General features: G+C 39.9%; 1 protein-coding gene across 1 annotated transcript in view; it reads right to left on the bottom strand.

Annotated features, from left to right (window-relative positions):
• Positions 1-19,449, bottom strand: part of LOC128690311 (death-associated protein kinase 1-like) — a 532,947-nt gene that overhangs the window by 121,424 nt on the left and 392,074 nt on the right. The window contains 2 exon segments of the mRNA XM_070090725.1: positions 8,529-8,666; positions 19,155-19,276. Coding sequence (XP_069946826.1) covers positions 8,529-8,666; positions 19,155-19,276 — 260 coding nt within the window.

Raw genomic sequence — 19,449 nt, 5'->3', positions numbered from 1 at the left:
TTACAAGCCAGCCACCGCAGTTGCTTCAAAGCATATAATCGGAACATTTCATATTATCACAGCCTTTTTAGTGATTGCACCTGCAAAATAAGTCACCATGGGCCCCAAGAAAGCTTCTAGTGCCAACCATACAGCAAAAAGGGTGAGAATTACTATGGATATGAAGAAAGAGATCATTGCTAAGTATGAAAGTGGAGTGCGTGTCTCCGAGCTGGCCAGGTTGTACACAAAACCCCAATCAACCATCGCTACTATTGTGGCCAAAAAAACGGCAATCAAGGAAGCTGTTCTTGCCAAAGGTGCAACTTTGTTTTCGAAACAGAGATCGCAAGTGAAAGAAGATGTTGAGAGACTGTTATTCGTTTGGATAAAAGAAAAACAGATAGCAGGAGATAGCATCTCTCAAGCGATCATATGTGAAAAGGCTAGGAAGTTGCATGACGGTTTAATTAGAAAAATGCCTGCAACTAGTGATGATGTGAGTGAATTTAAGGCCAGCAAAGGTTGGTTTGAAAGATTTAAGAATCGTAGTGGCATACACAGTGTGGTAAGGCATGGTGAGGCTGCCAGTTCGGACCACAAAGCGGCTGAAAAATATGTGCAGGAATTCAAGGAGTACATAGACAGTGAAGGACTGAAACCTGAACAAGTGTTTAATTGTGTCGAAACAGGCCTGTTTTGGAAGAAAATGCCAAGCAGGACCTACATTACTAAGGAGGAAAAGGCACTCCCAGAACATAAGCCTATGAAAGACAGGCTTACTCTGTTGATGTGTGCCAATGCTAGTGGTGATTGCAAAGTGAAGCCTTTATTGGTGTATCACTCTGAAACTCCCAGAGTGTTCAGGAAAAACAATGTCCTCAAGGCTAATTTGTGTGTGCTGTGGAGGGCAAACAGTAAGGCATGGGTCACTAGGGACTTTTTCTATGACTGGTTACACCATGCATTTGCCCCCGCTGTGAAAAATTACCTAATTGAAAAGAAATTAGACCTTAAGTGCCTGCTGGTATTAGACAATGCTCCTGGTCATCCTTCAGACGTGGCAGAGCGACTTTCTGCGGAAATGAGCTTCATTAAGGTCAAGTTTTTGCCTCCTAATACCACTCCTCTCCTGCAGCCCATGGACCAGCAGGTCATTTCCAACTTCAAGAAACTGTAAACAAAAGCTATGTTTGAAAGGTGCTTTGTAGTGACCTCAGAAACTCAACTGACTCTAAGAGAGTTTTGGAGAGATCACTTTAGCATCCTCAATTGTGCAAACATTATAGATAAGGCTTGGGAGGAAGTGACTAAGAGGACCTTGAACTCTGCTTGGAAGAAACTGTGGCCAGAATGAGTAGACAAAAGGGATTTTGAAGGGTTTGAGGCTAACCCAGGGAATCCTATGCCAGTTGAGGAATCCATTGTGGCATTGGGGAAGTCCTTGGGGTTGGAGGTTAGTGGGGAGGATGTGGAAGAATTGGTGGAGGAGGACAATGAAGAACTAACCACTGATGAGCTGCTAGATCATCTTCAACAGCAAGAGGCCACACTTGAGGAAACTGCTTCAGAGGAGGGGATAGAGAAATTGAGGAAGTTGCCTACTTCAAAGATTAAGGAAATGTGTGCAATGTGGCTTAAAGTGCAAACCTTTTTTGATGAAAATCACCCTCACACAGCTATTGCAAGCCATGCTGGTGACTATTACACTGACAATGTTGTGAAACACTTTAGGAATGTCATAAAGGAACAGGAGGTACAGGCCTCTATGGACAGATATGTTGTGTGACAGAGGTCCAGTGACTCTCAAGCTGGTCCTAGTGGCATTAAAAGAAGGGAAGTAACCCCGGAAAAGGACTTGCCACCTTAAGTCCTAATGGAAGGGGATTCCCCTTCTAAACATTAACACCATCCACAGTCTCCCCTCCTCCCATCCCATCAATCATCACCAGATCTTCAATAAAGGTAAGTGTCATGTAACTGTGCATGTCTTCAGTTTGTGTGTATTAAAATTAATATTTTATGTTGTAAAAAATTTTTTTTGTCCATACTTTGGGATGTCAGGAACGGATTAATTTGATTTCCATTATTTCTTATGAGGAAAATTAATTCGCCTAACGATAATTTCGCCTAATGTTCAGCTCTCAGAAACGGATTAATAGCGTTAGGCGAGGGTCCACTCTGTGTGTGTGTGTGTGTGTGTGTGTGTGTGTGTGTGTGTGTGTGTGTGTGTGTGTGTGTGTGTGTGTGTGTGTGTGTGTGTGTGTTTGTGTGTGTGTGGTGTGTGTGTGTGGTGTGTGTGTGTGTGTGTGGTGTGTGTGTGTGTGTGTGTCTGTCTGTGTGTGTATGTGTGTGTGTGTGTGTGGTGTGTGTATGTGTGTGTGGTGTGTGTGTGTGTGTGTGTGTGGTGTGTGTGTGTGTGTGTGGTGTGTGTGTGTGTGGTGTGTGTGTGGTGTGTGTGTGGTGTGTGTGTGTGTGTGTGTGTGTGTGTGTGTGTGTGTGTGTGTGTGTGTGTGTGTGTGTGTGTGTATGTGTGTTTGTGTGTGTGTGTGTGTGTGTGTGTGTGTGTGTGTGTGTGTGTGTGTGTGTGTGTGTGTGTGTGTGTGTGTGTGTGTGTGTGTGTGTGTGTGTGTGTGTGTACGTACTCACCTAGTTGTACTCACCTAGTTGAGGTTGCGGGGGTCGAGTCCGAGCTCCTGGCCCTGCCTCTTCACTGATCGCTACTAGGTCACTCTCCCTGAGCCGTGAGCTTTATCATACCTCTGCTTAAAGCTATGTATGGATCCTGCCTCCACTACATCGCTTCCCAAACTATTCCACTTACTGACTACTCTGTGGCTGAAGAAATACTTCCTAACATCCCTGTGATTCATCTGTGTCTTCAGCTTCCAACTGTGTCCCCTTGTTACTGTGTCCAATCTATGGAACATCCTGTCTTTGTCCACCTTGTCAATTCCTCTCAGTATTTTGTATGTCGTTATCATGTCCCCCCTATCTCTCCTGTCCTCCAGTGTCGTCAGGTTGATTTCCCTTAACCTCTCCTCGTAGGACATACCTCTTAGCTCTGGGACTAGTCTTGTTGCAAACCTTTGCACTTTTTCTAGTTTCTTCACGTGCTTGGCTAGGTGTGGGTTCCAAACTGGTGCCGCATACTCCAATATGGGCCTAACGTACATGGTGTACAGGGTCCTGAATGATTCCTTATTAAGATGTCGGAATGCTGTTCTGAGGTTTGCTAGGCGCCCATATGCTGCAGCAGTTATTTGGTTGATGTGCGCTTCAGGAGATGTGCCTGGTGTTATACTCACCCCAAGATCTTTTTCCTTGAGTGAGGTTTGTAGTCTCTGACCCCCTAGACTGTACTCCGTCTGCGGCCTTCTTTGCCCTTCCCCAATCTTCATGACTTTGCACTTGGTGGGATTGAACTCCAGGAGCCAATTGCTGGACCAGGTCTGCAGCCTGTCCAGATCCCTTTGTAGTTCTGCCTGGTCTTCGATCGAGTGAATTCTTCTCATCAACTTCACGTCATCTGCAAACAGGGACACCTGAGAGTCTATTCCTTCCGTCATGTCGTTCACAAATACCAGAAACAGCACTGGTCCTACCAGCTTTCTCCTGTTTGATTTGAAGCCGCTAGAATTTATGAGTATATACAGTGGACCCTCGCATAACGATTACCTCCGAATGCGACCAATTATGTAAGTGTAATTATGTAAGTGCATTTGTACGTGTATGTTTGGGGGTCTGAAATGGACTAATCTACTTCACAATATTCCTTATGGGAACAAATTCGGTCAGTACTGGCACCTGAACATACTTCTGGAGTGAAAAAATATCGTTAACCGGGGATCCACTGTATACATCAAACACGGTACCTCGTAAGACGTATATATATGGCCGCGACAGTCAAAGGGTTAAACAAATCAGCCTTCTCCCACCAAGGCAGAGGTGACCCGAAAAATGGCACAAGGAGTAATTAAGAGTATTAACCCTTTGACTGTCGCAACCCCCAATCCTGGGGTGTCTCCTGGTGTCGCAAAATTAAACAAAAAAAAATTATTTTTTTCTAATGAAATTATAGATAATCTTTTCCCGATTGTAATGACACCAAAAAAAACGAAATTTGATGGAAAACTGACGGAATTATGCTCTCGCAAAGTTAGCGACCTCGGTGCTGTTTACAAATCGGCGATTTCACCCACTTTGAGCCCTATTTTCGGCTAATTCCATTGTTCCAGTCGCCCAAACTCATAGCTATTTCTTGAGAACTCCATTTTTTTCTATCGATTGAGTACAAGAAACTGCCCATTTACCGATTTCAACTACCTGATAATGTGGTCAGAAATTTGCAATTTGGCCAATTTCACGAAAACTAAAAAATATGACAATTTCAAAATAAGGTCCAGAATGAACAATGCAGACATTCCTGGCTCTAAAATAACATTTTCTTTTCTCATCAGTCATGTCTCCAGGCCCCTGTGATATTACTCTTGCTTTCTATTGTGAATTTTTATTCAAACAAAAAATAGAAGACTTACTATTATGCAGACTACTGCAATACTGTAATAATTGTATAAATAACATCAACCCATTCATGACTGCATATTAGAATGGCTAGTTGGACATTTATTGGACAATGGCATCATATGTTTACTTTTGAACATTGGCAAAAATCAAACATTTCCCCTACTTTGAGCTCCATTTCTAGGTTCTTTTTATAGTAAAATCAATCAAAATCACCTCTATTTCTATAATATGTTTTCCATTCTATCAAATGAGACCAAGAAAACGAGAATACAACCATAAATACTATACGAAAATAGACCACAAATTCGGCATTTTAATTAAAAAAAATGTCGGAGTTTTTTTTTTTCTCATTATGCACTGCGTGCTCCAGGATTTTTTTTATATGGTGCACACTGACCACACAGACCCATTCTCTCACCTGTGGGCCTACCAGCTTTCTCCTGCTTGATTTGAAACCTCTACAATTTATGAGTATATATACGTCAAACACGGTACCTCGTAAGACGTATATATACGGCTGCGGCAGTCAAAGGGTTAAATCCCTGTACAGCAACAAAATTGCATAAGCATATTTGGAATTTGAAGATCCTGGTTACAATAACTCTAAAAAATAGTTCAATATAAAATGCACTGCTAGGTTCACTGAAGACATTTGTAACTCTGTAAAGCTTCTTATTTGGAAGAGTGATCAGTTCAAATTATAGCCTGCTAACCTGCTCGCTAAGGATGGCACAAGTGTTAATCCTGATTCTGAGGAATTCCTACGGCACTGGCAGTCTGAAGCTGCGAATTTAATAAAAATTAACCAGAGGTCTGTGTGAAATGACTTTAATCATTACTGACAAAAACTGAAGCTAGGGATCATGGTAATAATATTCTTACGTATCATACACTCACTCGAATGTTACTGATTTCACAATTAAATGCAAACCCTGAGAAAAGTGAAGAAAATGAAGGTAAGGAGAGAGATCTAGAAAATATTATGTCAAAGGAACCAAACCACAGTATGGGTGGAGTTTAAACCCATGGCGACTGACTCAGCATGGGTTTAAACCCCACCTGTTCTGTGGTTTATTTGCAATCGTGTTATTACAATTTCATGAGTCATTACATCAAAGGACAAGTTATATTCAATACAGGCTATATGATAAACAGTATGGAGACAAAGTCTTTCATTTATAAGCAGAAAAATCACAAATGTACAGGCTACAGGGAAAAACTCATGAAAGCAAAACCAAATTCTATGCAGCAGATGCTGCTGCTGTTATTATCTAAGAAGGTTTCAAATGAGACTTCAGCAGTCACCTGTAATACCAAGCTTAACACCAATTTTCTTGTAAGTTGAAGAGCCAGAACCAATGAAGCTGTCAAAATAAAAGCTATATCAAGTAACCAACCTGAGGCTCAGCTTCATTATACTGATAATCTTAATAATTCATGGTCCCTGTGGTTATTTTGATATTTAGTACATGTTACTTATCACCTGTCTCTCCAGTTCCCATAACTTCTTTTAAACCAGATAATGTTTAAATCATATACATCAGTAAATACAGCACTTGTACTTCTAGCAGGTCCTACGGAAAAGGACATATAACCATTTTCTAGCAAGCACAGTTTAGTAAGATTAACATGTATATTTACTGCATCAAAGCAATCCTACTGCTTTGACACAGTAAAAGAAATTTGAAATAACAGAGCTTCTTGTCATGATGACAATGGATTGTCTGTGTTCAACTGCAGCAAATAACATTCATGTTAGACATGTATATCAATTTTGAAGATATTTTGTAAAATCACTTTTATGAAACTGACCAAACATTAATATCCAATAAATAATTATTTCTGAAAAGAACCACAATGAAGTTTCTTAAAAGACAAAAATCTATATAAGACATGATGTAAATAAGATACTGTATTTATATGGCAAATCTGCAGTGATTACTAAACCAATTTAACCCTTTCATTGTTCAGACCCCCAATCTGAACTTGTCCACAGCATCCAAGAATTTTCATATTTTTTTTATTTTTTCTTATGAAATGGTAGAGAATGTTTTTCTGAAGGTAATAAAACAAAAAGTAGGAAATTTGATGGAAAACTGACAAAATTATGCTTGTGCGAATTTTGCTGTGTTAGAGAGATTTACACATCAGCAATTTTGTCCACTTTGAGTCCTATTTTAAGCCAATTACATTGTTCCAGTACACCAAATTTTAAATGATTTCACTAGTATATCTTCCATTTTATCGACTGAGCAAAAGAAACTACCCAATCAACTATTTCAACTACCCAGTAAAGTGATCAGAAATTGGTAACTGGGCCAATTTCACACAAATTTCAAAATAGCATCCAGAATAAACAATATAGGCATTCCTAGCACTAATATAATATTTCCTCTCTTCATTAGTTGCATTCTCAGGCTTTACATATGAATTCCATTGTGATTTTTTATTCACATACACAAAAAATAGAAGATTTACTATTATGCAATACTGTAATAATTGTATATAAATAATATCAGCGTGCTTGTGAACACATATTAGACTCACATTTGGATGTGTATTGGACAAGTGATGTGATTTGTTTACTCTTGAATATCAGCAAAAATCGAACCTTTCTGCTACTCTCAGCTCAATTTCAAGCTATTTTTAGTCCTGAAAACAATCAAAATCATCTCTATTTCTGAATATATCTCAAATTCTATCAAACAAGACCAAGAAACTGAGAATACAACCATAAAAACCACATGAAAATACATTGAAAAGTTACCGTTTTAAACCAAAAACACTGTTAACAGTTTTTTCTTGCCTGCTGTGTGCTGCAGAATTTTTATATGGTGCACACTTACCAATGACCCATTCTCTCAAATCTAGGCCCAAATTTACTGCTCACAGCTTATGTGAGTGAGCTGAGCTCATGGTTTAGTACTAAGGCACTGACAATGACCTCAAACCAGTAGTACTAGAGCATGGACAATGAAAGGGTTAATGAAAAGGCCTAAAATCTCAAAACACTGGATTTAGAAAAAAAAAAAAAAAGGGGGGGGGGGGGAGGGTAGAGTTGATTGCAGCTAACCAACTGTTCAACTGATTTCCAAAATGGCCATGAGGGGACTACACTATTTGTTTCAACAGGAAGGTTTTTTTTTATAGATATACTTCAGTATTCTAGGTAGTAGGTTGGTAGACAGCAACCGCCCAGGGAGGTACTACCGTCCTGCCAAGTGAGTGTAAAACGAAAGCCTGTAATTGTTTTACATGATGGTAGGATTGATGGTGTCCATTTTTCTGTCTTGTAAACATGCAAGATTTCAGGTACGTCTTGCTACTTCTTCTTACACTTAGGTCACACTACACATACATGTACAAGCATATATATATATGTACACACCCCTCTGCGTTTTCTTCTATTTTCTTACTAGTTCTTGTTCTTGTTTATTTCCTGTTCTCTCCATGGGGACGTGGAACAGAATTCTTCCTCCATAAGCCATGCGTGTTGTACGAGGTGACTAAAATGCCGGGAGCAAGGGGCTAGTAACCCCTTCTCCTGTATATATTGCTAAATGTAAAAGGAGAAGCTTTCGTTTTTCCTTTTGGGCCACCCCGCCTTGGTGGGATACGGCCGGTGTGTTGAAAGAAGACGACTTCAATATTATTAAGTTTTAAGTCAGTAGGATGAGGCATTCTCAAGATATTATCCAGAAACAAAGCAGCAAAATAAAAATAAAAAAACAGAGGGCAAACATGTTAAGAGAATAATTATATAAAAATAATTTTTTTAAGACAACAGTCATCTCCCACCGAGGCAGGGCGACTTGAAAAAGAAGAAACATAAGTTTTTCTTCTTTTTTACATCTAGTAATTTATACAGGAGAAGGGGTTACTAACCCCTTGCTCCTGGTATAATAATAAATATCTATTTATATGAACTTACAGTACTGAAAGAAGCTTTCTTACAAACACTCCAACAACATCTAAAAATACTGTACAAACTTTTAACATACTGAACAAATGTCTATACTAACCTGAGTAACTTTGGCTTTGCAATCTGCTAGATACTGTTTGAGAGAACGAACAGCTGTAGAGCCTGGAGCAGTGGCATCCATCACATACACTGTATCGTGAACATCAAATACATCACCATACAGATCCAGCAGCTTCTCCTAAGGTTAATATCAATGAGTTAGACCAGGATCACATGGGCTAACAGCACATCAGGAAAAATAACAATTATTTGTCAACATTGTATATGCTGTACACCAATACCAGAGAGAAAACTGTAAAAGATCCAGTTTTTATTTTTTCAATTCATCATCAAAACATTCAAAATATGATGTTCACCTAATAGAAAACATTTTCATTATGAGTTAATAATGTATGAGGAAGACTGGAAGATGCATATAATTCTAAAGCGATGGCATTTTATTTTGACCTTCTCAAAACGGCTATACAATAAATTGCTCAAATACTATGCGCTAATAAGCTAAAGTATATCATACTTCCTTTATAAGATGAAAATCATGTATGATCCTACTACTTTTCAGAGGTGCATTCTTAATATAGTACATGCAAACAACTGTTTTTATTATTTCTCATACCAATGTCATTTGTAAAGATTATGACAAACTATAACAAGAAGACTTAAGAAGGGTTATGATTAAACCATCAGTAATATAAACCCTATCTGTAATAGAAATATCAAACTATACACATTCTAAAAATGAAAGACTAATGAATTAACCCTTAAACTGTCCAAATGTAGATCTACATTCACTCGTGTAGCGCTCCAAATATTTTGGAAAAAAAAAAAAATTAAATGAAGAGTGTATTTTTCTACACGTTATAGGATAAACAAAAAATTTAGGGTCAGTACTTACCGAGATATAAGCCCGCGAAGTTGGCGCTGGATGCTCACCTGATGGCAACATCGAGTCCTGCCGCTTGCAGAAGTGTTGCCAATATACCTTTCTTCTCGTTTTTATTTTAATTTATATAATTTCTATGTTCTGATAACTACAATTTATAACAGTTCTTGTGAGTTCATAGCCAATCTTTGTTCTGTCACTAACATTAGGTATTGAAATAGTACTCAAATAGTCACAATCACACTGACAGGTGAACATTTTCACCAGCTTTGGTCATATACTATTGTCTAGAAATATATACAAAGTATTTATGTCTCAGCAATGTTTTAGACATGCTGGAGTATACATATAAGAAACTCCTTGAAGCAAGGTGTTATGACGAGTGTCAGTAAACTGCTGACAGTGCAGTGACACTTGATGAATGTGCACTGCTCCAAGGAACCCTGGCTTTATTTGTTTTCACTGTTACACACAAACATGTCTGTCTGTCTGTGTCTGCATCTATCTGTCTGTGTCTAGTTCTGCTTATCTGTCTGTCTAGCTCTGCTTATCTGTCTCTCTGTCTGCCTGTGTGTGTCTGTCTTTCCGTCTGCTTGTCTCTCTGTCTCAAGGAGCGGCTCGTAAACCTGTTGGTTTGCAAGCCACTCCCTGATTCCTGAGCAAGTGAAAATGTGTATTACTTGTGTCATGCTTATTATGCCTTATATCTACAAGCACTGTATAGCACTTTGCCTGAAATTTTTGGGTTATCCTAGGTAATTTACACTATGTAAAATAACTGTACTTATGTGTAACTGTGAGAGACAGAGATAGACAGAGATATAGACAGATATATAGACAGATATGCAGACAGATATTGACAGATAGATACAGAGACAGATACAGAAAGAGAGAGAGCCACAGTCAGTCAACCAGCCAGCCAGCCAGCCAGCCAGCCAGCCAGCCAGCCAGTCGCCCAGCTGGCCAGCCTGCCGAAAACATATTATACATGTTCCAGAATCGTTTCTCTTTACTTAGGGCATAGGTTATTGGACATTCTAGCAGGACGACACTACTAGTGGTATCAGAAATGAAAGGATGTTGCACAAATGTTGCATATGGGTTATTATGAAGGTTTTGGATATTTCCTTGACTGCTTGCGGCCACATCCATCTCAAAGCCACTAAACTCTGGGTCAACATCACTTTCCTCTTAAAAGGGAAGTGTTAATATGACATGACATCAATGAATTCCTGGTGTCTGCCATGCTGTTTGCTCTAGCTGGCACTCAATTGAACTGGTGCTCCCACAAGGTACTAAGTGGTCCCAGATTTTTTAATACTGTACACACAGTGTGTTAAGACCCACTCTATACTGACCAGGCATCTCAGGCCAATCGTGCCAAATTTTGAGGCAGGAAAAATAATATGTAGATCTACATTTGGAGAGTTAGCGGTACAAATGCAGATCTACATTTAGACAGTTAAAGGGTTAATAGTTAGTAGAGACATGATACAACAAATATAATTGTAAAATTATTTTAAATACAAAGTTAAAGGCAAAAAACAAGATTTAGAAAGTTTTTTTTTTTTTTTTTTCAACAAGTCGGTCGTCTCCCACCGAGGCAGGGTGACCCAAAAAAGAAAGAAAATCCCCAAAAAGAAAATACTTTCATCATCATTCAACACTTTCACCACACTCACACATTATCACTGCTTTTGCAGAGGTGCTCAGAATACAACAGCTTAGAAGCATATACGTATAAAGATACACAACATATCCCTCCAAACTGCCAATATCCCAAACCACTCCTTTAAAGTGCAGGCATTGTACTTCCCATTTCCAGGACTCAAGTCCGACTATATGAAAATAACCGGTTTCCCTGAATCCCTTCACTAAATATTACCCTGCTCACACTCCAACAGATCGTCAGGTCCCAAGTATCATATAATAAATATTTACAGAAAAATAAAAAAAAATCTGGAGCTTCTATATCAAACATTGTCTATACCGTAATTCATTTTTTAACATGCTAGCCATTTCCCACTGAGGAAGTGTGACCCAAAAAAGAAATACTTTCACCATCATTCACACTATCACTGTCTTGCCAGAGGTGCACAGATATGACAGCTCAGGTGACCCTCTAAACAACAAACATCCCCAACCATCCTTCAGAGTGCAGGCTAACCAGCTAACTGATTTCCTCGTATGTCTAACTGGTTTCCTTGAGTCACTTAATAAAACATATTCTCTACTTTTTTTACATATCAGGCCATGCTTGATGCCACTGAACAAACTGACTGTTATAGGTTTTTTTAACCGAACAAAAGTCTGTGTATGAAATTTAATCAAAATGTAGGCTCTATTATGCAATGACACTTTTTTTTTTCAACATGTCAGCCATCTCCCACGGTGTTTTTAACACGGAGCCTATTTTTCTACATACACCAACATTATAATCAATGATATATTCCTGTATTCCATATCTAGTTTCATTTATTTCTTTAAAATAAAATTAAAAACAATGCACAATACTGTACTGAGATGAGTCCTTCTCTGTTCACTCCCGTTACCTCCACCTCTCTCACATTTACTAACTTCTCACCAATTTCCATTTTCTTTCCCACTGTGTCTGGATGTATGGTCTGGGAGGATTGCAGTGAGGATAACTACTTGTGAGTGCTTGGACTGCAGTGGGGAATGGAAGGTTGTGGTATAAGTTGAGCTGCCACCCATATATACACCTACCATCCGACTTACGACCAAGCTTGGTTCCGACCAACCGGTCGTAAGTCAAAATGGACGTAAGTCGAACCTTTGAAAATTGCCGACATACTGGGTAGGGCATAATGTCAAACTTTTCCTATATAAACTACCTACATAGTACTGTAATGTAATGTACAATCATTATTTCATTTTTTTACCATAATTTACTTCTATTGTTATATTTTAATTATTTATTTACTGTATATAATGTATACATGGTAGTGAACTGTACTGTAAATTTTACATCGCATACAGTATCATATGTTACTGTTATCTTTATGTATTGTCGACACAGTGGTATGGGAGAATACCACTGGTAGTGTCATCCTGCCAGAATGTAGTATAACCTATACCCTAAGTAAAGAGAAACAACTCTGGAACATGTGTAATACGTAGCTGGCTGGCTGGCCGGGTGGGTGAATGGCTGACTGAATGTGGCTCTCTCTGTCTCTCTCTCTCTGTCTCTCTCTCTCTGTCTCTCTCTATCTTTTTTTTTTTTTTTTTTTTTTACACAGGATTTGACAAGGTTAAGGATCCCTAGCTTTATTGACAAGCTATTTACAGGTTAAGGATTCCTAACTTTATTGGCAAACTAAGAGTTGTTACCTACATCAGCTCATTTGAAAGCATTTTTATTGTTATGAGACATACAAGTAGGGAACAGGATAAGTTGGAGCCATCTGTGGGCCAGCCTTTTCATTTGATCAACTGACGTTATCTCGTTGACATCATTATGCTGTATGAATGTGTTCCATACTCGAGTCACCCTGGGTATATAGGATCTCAGATGGAGTGATGTTCTGGAGAAGGGTACAGCCAAAGTGAAGTTGCTGCTTTCTGCCCGTCTTGTGGCATAAAAGCTTGTTTCACGCTGTCCTCGAAGTGGATCCAAGTGTGGTACTTTGACAATATTGGCCTTGTACATAACAGTAAGGCCACCCACATCCCTCCTGTGTTGAAGGCTCTGCTGAAATGACAGATCTATCCAGGATGGGTCCAGGCGAGAGATGAGACGTCTTGCTCTGTTCTCTACTCTGTCAAGCAGTCGCAGATGAGAGGGGGAGGCAGGCAAACCAAGAAAGTGGAGCATACTCAAGGTGCGAGCATACTTGTGCCTCGTACAGAATCTTGCAACCCCTACTGTCAAGTAGATGCGAGATACGGCGAAGTGCTGTAAGCTTCCTGGCTGCCTTGTTTGCAAGATTTACAACATGGTTCTTCATGGTTAGTTTGGAGTCAAATTTCACCCCAAGGATATCAACTTCTTCTCCAGGTGCCAACACCCTCCCATTCATCCTTACTACTGCACCAGCATTACCATCATGGTGCCTAGAGATGATCATCATTTGCGTTTTCTCAGGTGCAAATGTTACTTGCCATCTATTTCCCCAAGCTGATACAGCTCTCAGCTGGTGATTGATGTAGAAGGAGCAGCTGGCATTTCTTCTCTTGGGTAAGTGAATGTCAGTGTGCAGTCGTCTGCATATGCATGTGATTCTGGGATGAGATGAAGAAGGTCGTTGAAGTAGACATTCCATAACAATGGTCCCAGCACGCTTCCTTGTGGAACACTTGCCCCAATAGGATGTCTTGCTGATTCCGTTCCATTGAGAACTACACTTAGAGATCTACCATGAAGGTAATCACTGAGGAGACATAGCGTAGAGCCTGCAATTCCCAGTGCTTGAAGTTTTGCTAAGAGGCCCTGGTGCCACACTCGGTCGAAAGCGCCAGCAATGTCCAGTGCTACCACACAGCTGACTTTGGATTCATCCAGTGACTGGTGCCACTTAGTGGAGAGGTTTAACAACAGATCAGCAGCAGAGGAACCTTTCCTGAAGCCATATTGACGATCACAAAGTAGTGAGTGATAGTCAAAAAACTCTGTCATTTGTCTTGAGATTATTGTCTCAAGGATCTTACCAGTGATTGACAGGAGTGACACTGGTATGTAGTTGCTGATTTCTGCTCTGCTCTTCTTTTTGTGAACAGGGACTACATTTGCCTCTTTCCATAGAGAGGGCCATTTACACTGTACTAGGCAGTGCTGAAAGATGCGAGTTAGAGGTGCTGCTAGCTGGTCTGCACATCTTCTCAGCAATCTTGGGCTCAACTTGTCTGGGCCCACAGCCTTTTCTTGGTCAAGCGATTTAAGAAGGAAATGCACCTCCTCCTGCCTTATTGTCACCACTGACAGTTTTGACACAGTTCTTGCAGCTAACCAAGGAGGGTCTCTTGCTGGATCAGGAACTTGCATTTTGGTAGCAAAGTGTTCAGCAAAGAGGTCCGCCTCTCTCTCTGTATCTCTCTCTCTCTCTCTGTATCTCTCTCTCTCTGTATCTCTCTCTCTCTCTCTGTATCTCTCTCTCTCTGTATCTCTCTCTCTCTGTATCTCTCTCTCTCTGTATCTTTCTCTATCTTTCTCTCTCTCTCTCTCTCTCTCTCTGTATCTCTCTGTATCTCTCTCTCTCTCTCTCTGTATCTCTCTCTCTTTCTCTGTATCTCTCTCTCTCTGTATCTCTCTCTCTCTCTCTATGTATCTCTCTCTCTCTCTCTCACAGGTACACATAAGTAAAGTTATCATACATAGTATAAATTACCTAGAATAACCCAAATAATCCAGACAAAGTGCTAAACAGTGGATCTGTGCTCCAGTGCCCTAAATTAATAATATTAATAATAATTATTATTATTATTACAATAATACATATGTACTAATATTAATATTATTATTAGTAGGTTGGTAGACAGCAACCACCCAGGAAGTACTACTGTCCTGCCAGATGACTGTGAAACAAACCTGTAACTGTTTTGCATGATGGTAGGATTGCTGTTTTCTTTTTCTGTCTCATAAACACGCTACTCCTACTTACACTTTGGTCACACTTCACAGACACGCACATGCATATATATATATACATACATCTAGGTTTTTCTTCTTTTTCTAAATAGCTCTTGTTCTTCTTTATTTCTTCTATTGTCCATGGGGAAGTGGAAAAGAATCTTTCCTCCGTAAGCCACGCGTGTCGTATGAGGCGACTAAAATGCCGGGAGCAATGGGCTAGTAACCCCTTCTCCTGTAGACATTTACTAAAAAAGAGAAGAAGAAAAACTTTATAAAACTGGGATGCTTGAATGTGCGTGGATGTAGTGCGGATGTCAAGAAACAGATGATTGCTGATGTTATGAATGAAAAGAAGTTGGATGTCCTGGCCCTAAGCGAAACAAAGCTGAAGGGGGTAGGGGAGTTTCGGTGGGGGGAAATAAATGGGATTAAATCTGGAGTATCTGAGAGAGTTAGAGCAAAGGAAGGGGTAGCAGTAATGTTGAAGGATCAGTTATGGAAGGAGAAAAGAGAATATGAATGTGTAAATTCAAGAATTATGTGGATTAAAGTAAAGGTTGGATGCGAAAAGTGGGTCATAATAAGTGTGTATGCACCTGGAGAAGAGAGGAATGTAGAGGAGAGAGAGAGAGATTTTGGGAGATGTTAAGTGAATGTATAGGAGCCTTTGAACCAAGTCAGTAATTGTGGTAGGGGATCTGAATGCTAAAGTAGGAGAAACTTTTAGAGAGGGTGTGGTAGGTAAGTTTGGGGTGCCAGGTGTAAATGATAATGGGAGCCCTTTGATTGAACTTTGTATAGAAAGGGGTTTAGTTATAGGTAATACATATTTTAAGAAAAAGAGGATAAATAAGTATAACAAGATATGATGTAGGGCAAAATGACAGTAGTTTGTTGGATTATGTATTGGTAGATAAAAGACTGTTGAGTAGACTTCTCCTCTCTCCTACATACTCTAACTTGAGCCTCATTATCCTTGTAAAAACTCTTCACTGCTTTCAGTAACCTACCTCCTACACCATACACCTGCAACATCTGCCACATTGCCCCCTTATCCACCCTGTCATACGCCTTTTCCAAATCCATAAATGCCACAAAGACCTCTTTAGCCTTATCTAAATACAGTTCACTTATATGTTTCACTGTAAACACCTGGTCCACACACCCCCTACCTTTCCTAAAGCCTCCTTGTTCATCTGCTATCCTATTCTCCGTCTTACTCTTAATTCTTTCAATAATAACTACCATACACTTTACCAGGTATACTCAACAGACTTATCCCCCTATAATTTTTTGGATTTGTCAGTTAAAAATAGGAGAGGAGAGTTATTAAATGGAGAGTTAGAGGTATTGGGAAGATGGAGGGAATATTTTGAGGAATTGTTAAATGTTGATGAAGATAGGGAAGCTGTGATTTTGTGTAAAGGGTAAGGAGGAATAACATCTTGTAGGAGTGAGGAAGAGCCAGTTGTGAGTGTGGGGGAAGTTCGTGAGGCATTAGGTAAAATGATAGGGGGTAAGGCAGCCGGGATTGATGGGATAAAGATAGAAATGTTAAAAGCAGGTGGGATATAGTTTTGGAGTGGTTGGTGCAATTATTTAATAAATGTATGGAAGAGGGTAAGGTACCTAGGGATTGGCAGAGAGCATGCATAGTTCCTTTGTATAAAGGCAAAGGGGACAAAGATAAGGCTAAAGAGGTCTTTGTGGCATTTATGGATTTGGAAAAGGCGTATGACAGGGTGGATAGGGGGGCAATGTGGCAGATGTTGCAGGTGTATGGTGTAGGAGGTAGGTTACTGAAAGCAGTGAAGTTTTTATGAGGATAGTGAGGCTCAAGTTAGAGTATGTAGGAAAGAGGGAAATTATTTCCCAGTAAAAGTAGGCCTTAGACAAGGATGTGTGATGTCACCGTGGTTGTTTAATATATTTATAGATGGGGTTGTAAGAGAAGTAAATGCGAGGGTCTTGGAAAGAGGCGTGGAGTTAAAAGATAAAGAATCACATATAAAGTGGGAGTTGTCACAGTTGCTCTTTGCTGATGACACTGTGCTCTTGGGAGATTCTGAAGAGAAGCTGCAGAGATTGGTGGATGAATTTGGTAGGGTGTGCAAAAGAAGAAAATTAAAAGTGAATACAGGAAAGAGTAAGGTTATGAGGATAACAAAAAGATTAGGTGATGAAATATTGGATATCAGATTGGAGGGAGAGAGTATGGAGGAGGTGAATGTATTCAGATATTTGGGAGTGGATGTGTCAGCGGATGGGTCTATGAAAGATGAGGTGAATCATAGAATTGATGAGGGGAAAAGGGTGAGCGGCGCACTTAGGAGTCTGTGGAGACAAAGAACTTTGTCCTTGGAGGCAAAGAGGGGAATGTATGAGAGTATAGTTTTACCAACGCTCTTATATGGGTGTGAAGCATGGGTGATGAATGTTGCAGCGAGAAGAAGGCTGGAGGCCGTGGAGATGTCATGTCTGAGGGCAATGTGTGGTGTGAATATAATGCAGAGAATTCATAGTTTGGAAGTTAGGAGATGCGGGATTACAAAAACTGTTGTCCAGAGGGCTGAGGAAGGGTTGTTGAGGTGGTTCGGACATGTAGAGAGAATGGAGCGAAACAGAGTGACTTCAAGAGTGTATCAGTCTGTAGTGGAAGGAAGGCGGGGTAGGGGTCGGCCTAGGAAAGGTTGGAGGGAGAGGGTAAAGGAGGTTTTGTGTGCGAGGGGCTTGGACTTCCAGCAGGCATGCGTGAGCGTGTTTGATAGGAGTGAATGGAGACAAATGGTTTTTAATACTTGACGTGCTGTTGGAGTGTGAGCAAAGTAACATTTATGAAGGGGTTCAGGGAAACTGGCAGGCCGGACTTGAGTCCTGGAGATGGGAAGTACAGCGCCTGCACTCTGAAGGAGGGGTGTTAATGTTGCAGTTTAAAAACTGTAGTGTAAAGCACCCTTCTGGCAAGACAGTGATGGAGTGAATGATGGTGAAAGTTTTTCTTTTTCGGGCCACCCTGCCTTGATGGGGATCGGCCAGTGTGATAATAAAAAAAAAATATTATTAAACTATAATATAATAATCGTGTCCACTCATTACTTACCTTAAAATATCTGTAGTCTTAATGTAGAGTGAGAGGCGAGTAAACAAGATTAAATGAATAAACGAATGAGTGTGTAGAAGGTTGGCAAGTTATGTAAACAAACGTTGTTGCTGTTGTTCTTGTTGGTACTAGCCCGGACACGAATGATTGCTGTTCACTCTGTCAAGTCATCCAGAAAAACATCTCATATTTGTTAATTTATATGTTTATATGTATGTAGCATGTTTATTATATAATTTTGAAAAAGAAATCATAGATGGATTAAGCAAAATGTCTATATCAACGTTTTATACACATTTAATGCACCTCAGTGATTATTATTGTGTTATTATCATTATTAATATGGCATCTTCAAGACCAATTACACTCTTAATGAGTGGCTCTGAGACAAACAAGCAGACAGAAAGACAGACAGACACAGGTAGACAGACAGACACTCAGGTAGACAGACACACAGGTAGACAGACAGACACACACAGGTAGACAGAATGACACACACAGGTAGATATAAAGACACACACAAGTAGACAGACACACAGGTAGACAAGGACACACAGGTAGACAAAGACAGACACATAGGTAGACAGAAAGACAGACACACAGGTAGACATAGACACAGGTAGACAGAAAGACAGACACACAGGTAAACAGACAGATAAACAGACACACAGAGATACACAGATATGTAGGCAGACAGATACAGACAGTGAAAACAAATAGAGAGTTCGAGAGTAAGAGCCTTTTTTGCCACAGACTTCATCTTAGGGGCCATGGTGAAATTTACTGTCCAGTTAGTACAGTTAATACAGTATGATGCTGCTGATAGGACAGGGTTACTCAAACTGATGCTGCCTGCATGACGCATTGCCGCCGCGAGTATTGTCAAATATTGTACATCAGCCGGCCCAGCCCAGCTGCCAGATGCACGGTCGTAAGTCGAGTGGACATATGTCGAGCAGGTCGTAAGTCAGATGGTAGGTGTACATCACACAAAATGGCAATACTTATGATGAAACAATAACTCAGATGACTAAGTTAGGGACCTACTCTATCAATCAATAATTTTAGTGGGAACATTTTGCAACTTCTCCCTTACCTGGAGAAGATGAACTTGTGGAGCCACGTAATCTCCCTGGAGGTTGCGGTGGCACTGAGCTGCATCAGCATAGGTACCAACTAAAGCCACTTTTGCTGGTTTACTTGGCTTTCCTCTAACATCTGAGTGAAAAAATTTCCTTCTGTATTCTAATAATTCATTTGGTAAGAAGAATAATAGTAGGAAGGGCACCATAAAAGAATGAAAAGATGAGAAAACAATTACAGTACTTCCTCCTGCACTAGCTTATAAATTTATTAAAATTCACTGCAAGTTTCTCAAAAAAAGAATTATA

Source organism: Cherax quadricarinatus, chromosome 32, assembly GCF_038502225.1.
Source record: "Cherax quadricarinatus isolate ZL_2023a chromosome 32, ASM3850222v1, whole genome shotgun sequence".
Taxonomy (NCBI): domain Eukaryota; kingdom Metazoa; phylum Arthropoda; class Malacostraca; order Decapoda; family Parastacidae; genus Cherax; species Cherax quadricarinatus.
This window is presented reverse-complemented; position numbering and strand designations above follow the sequence as displayed.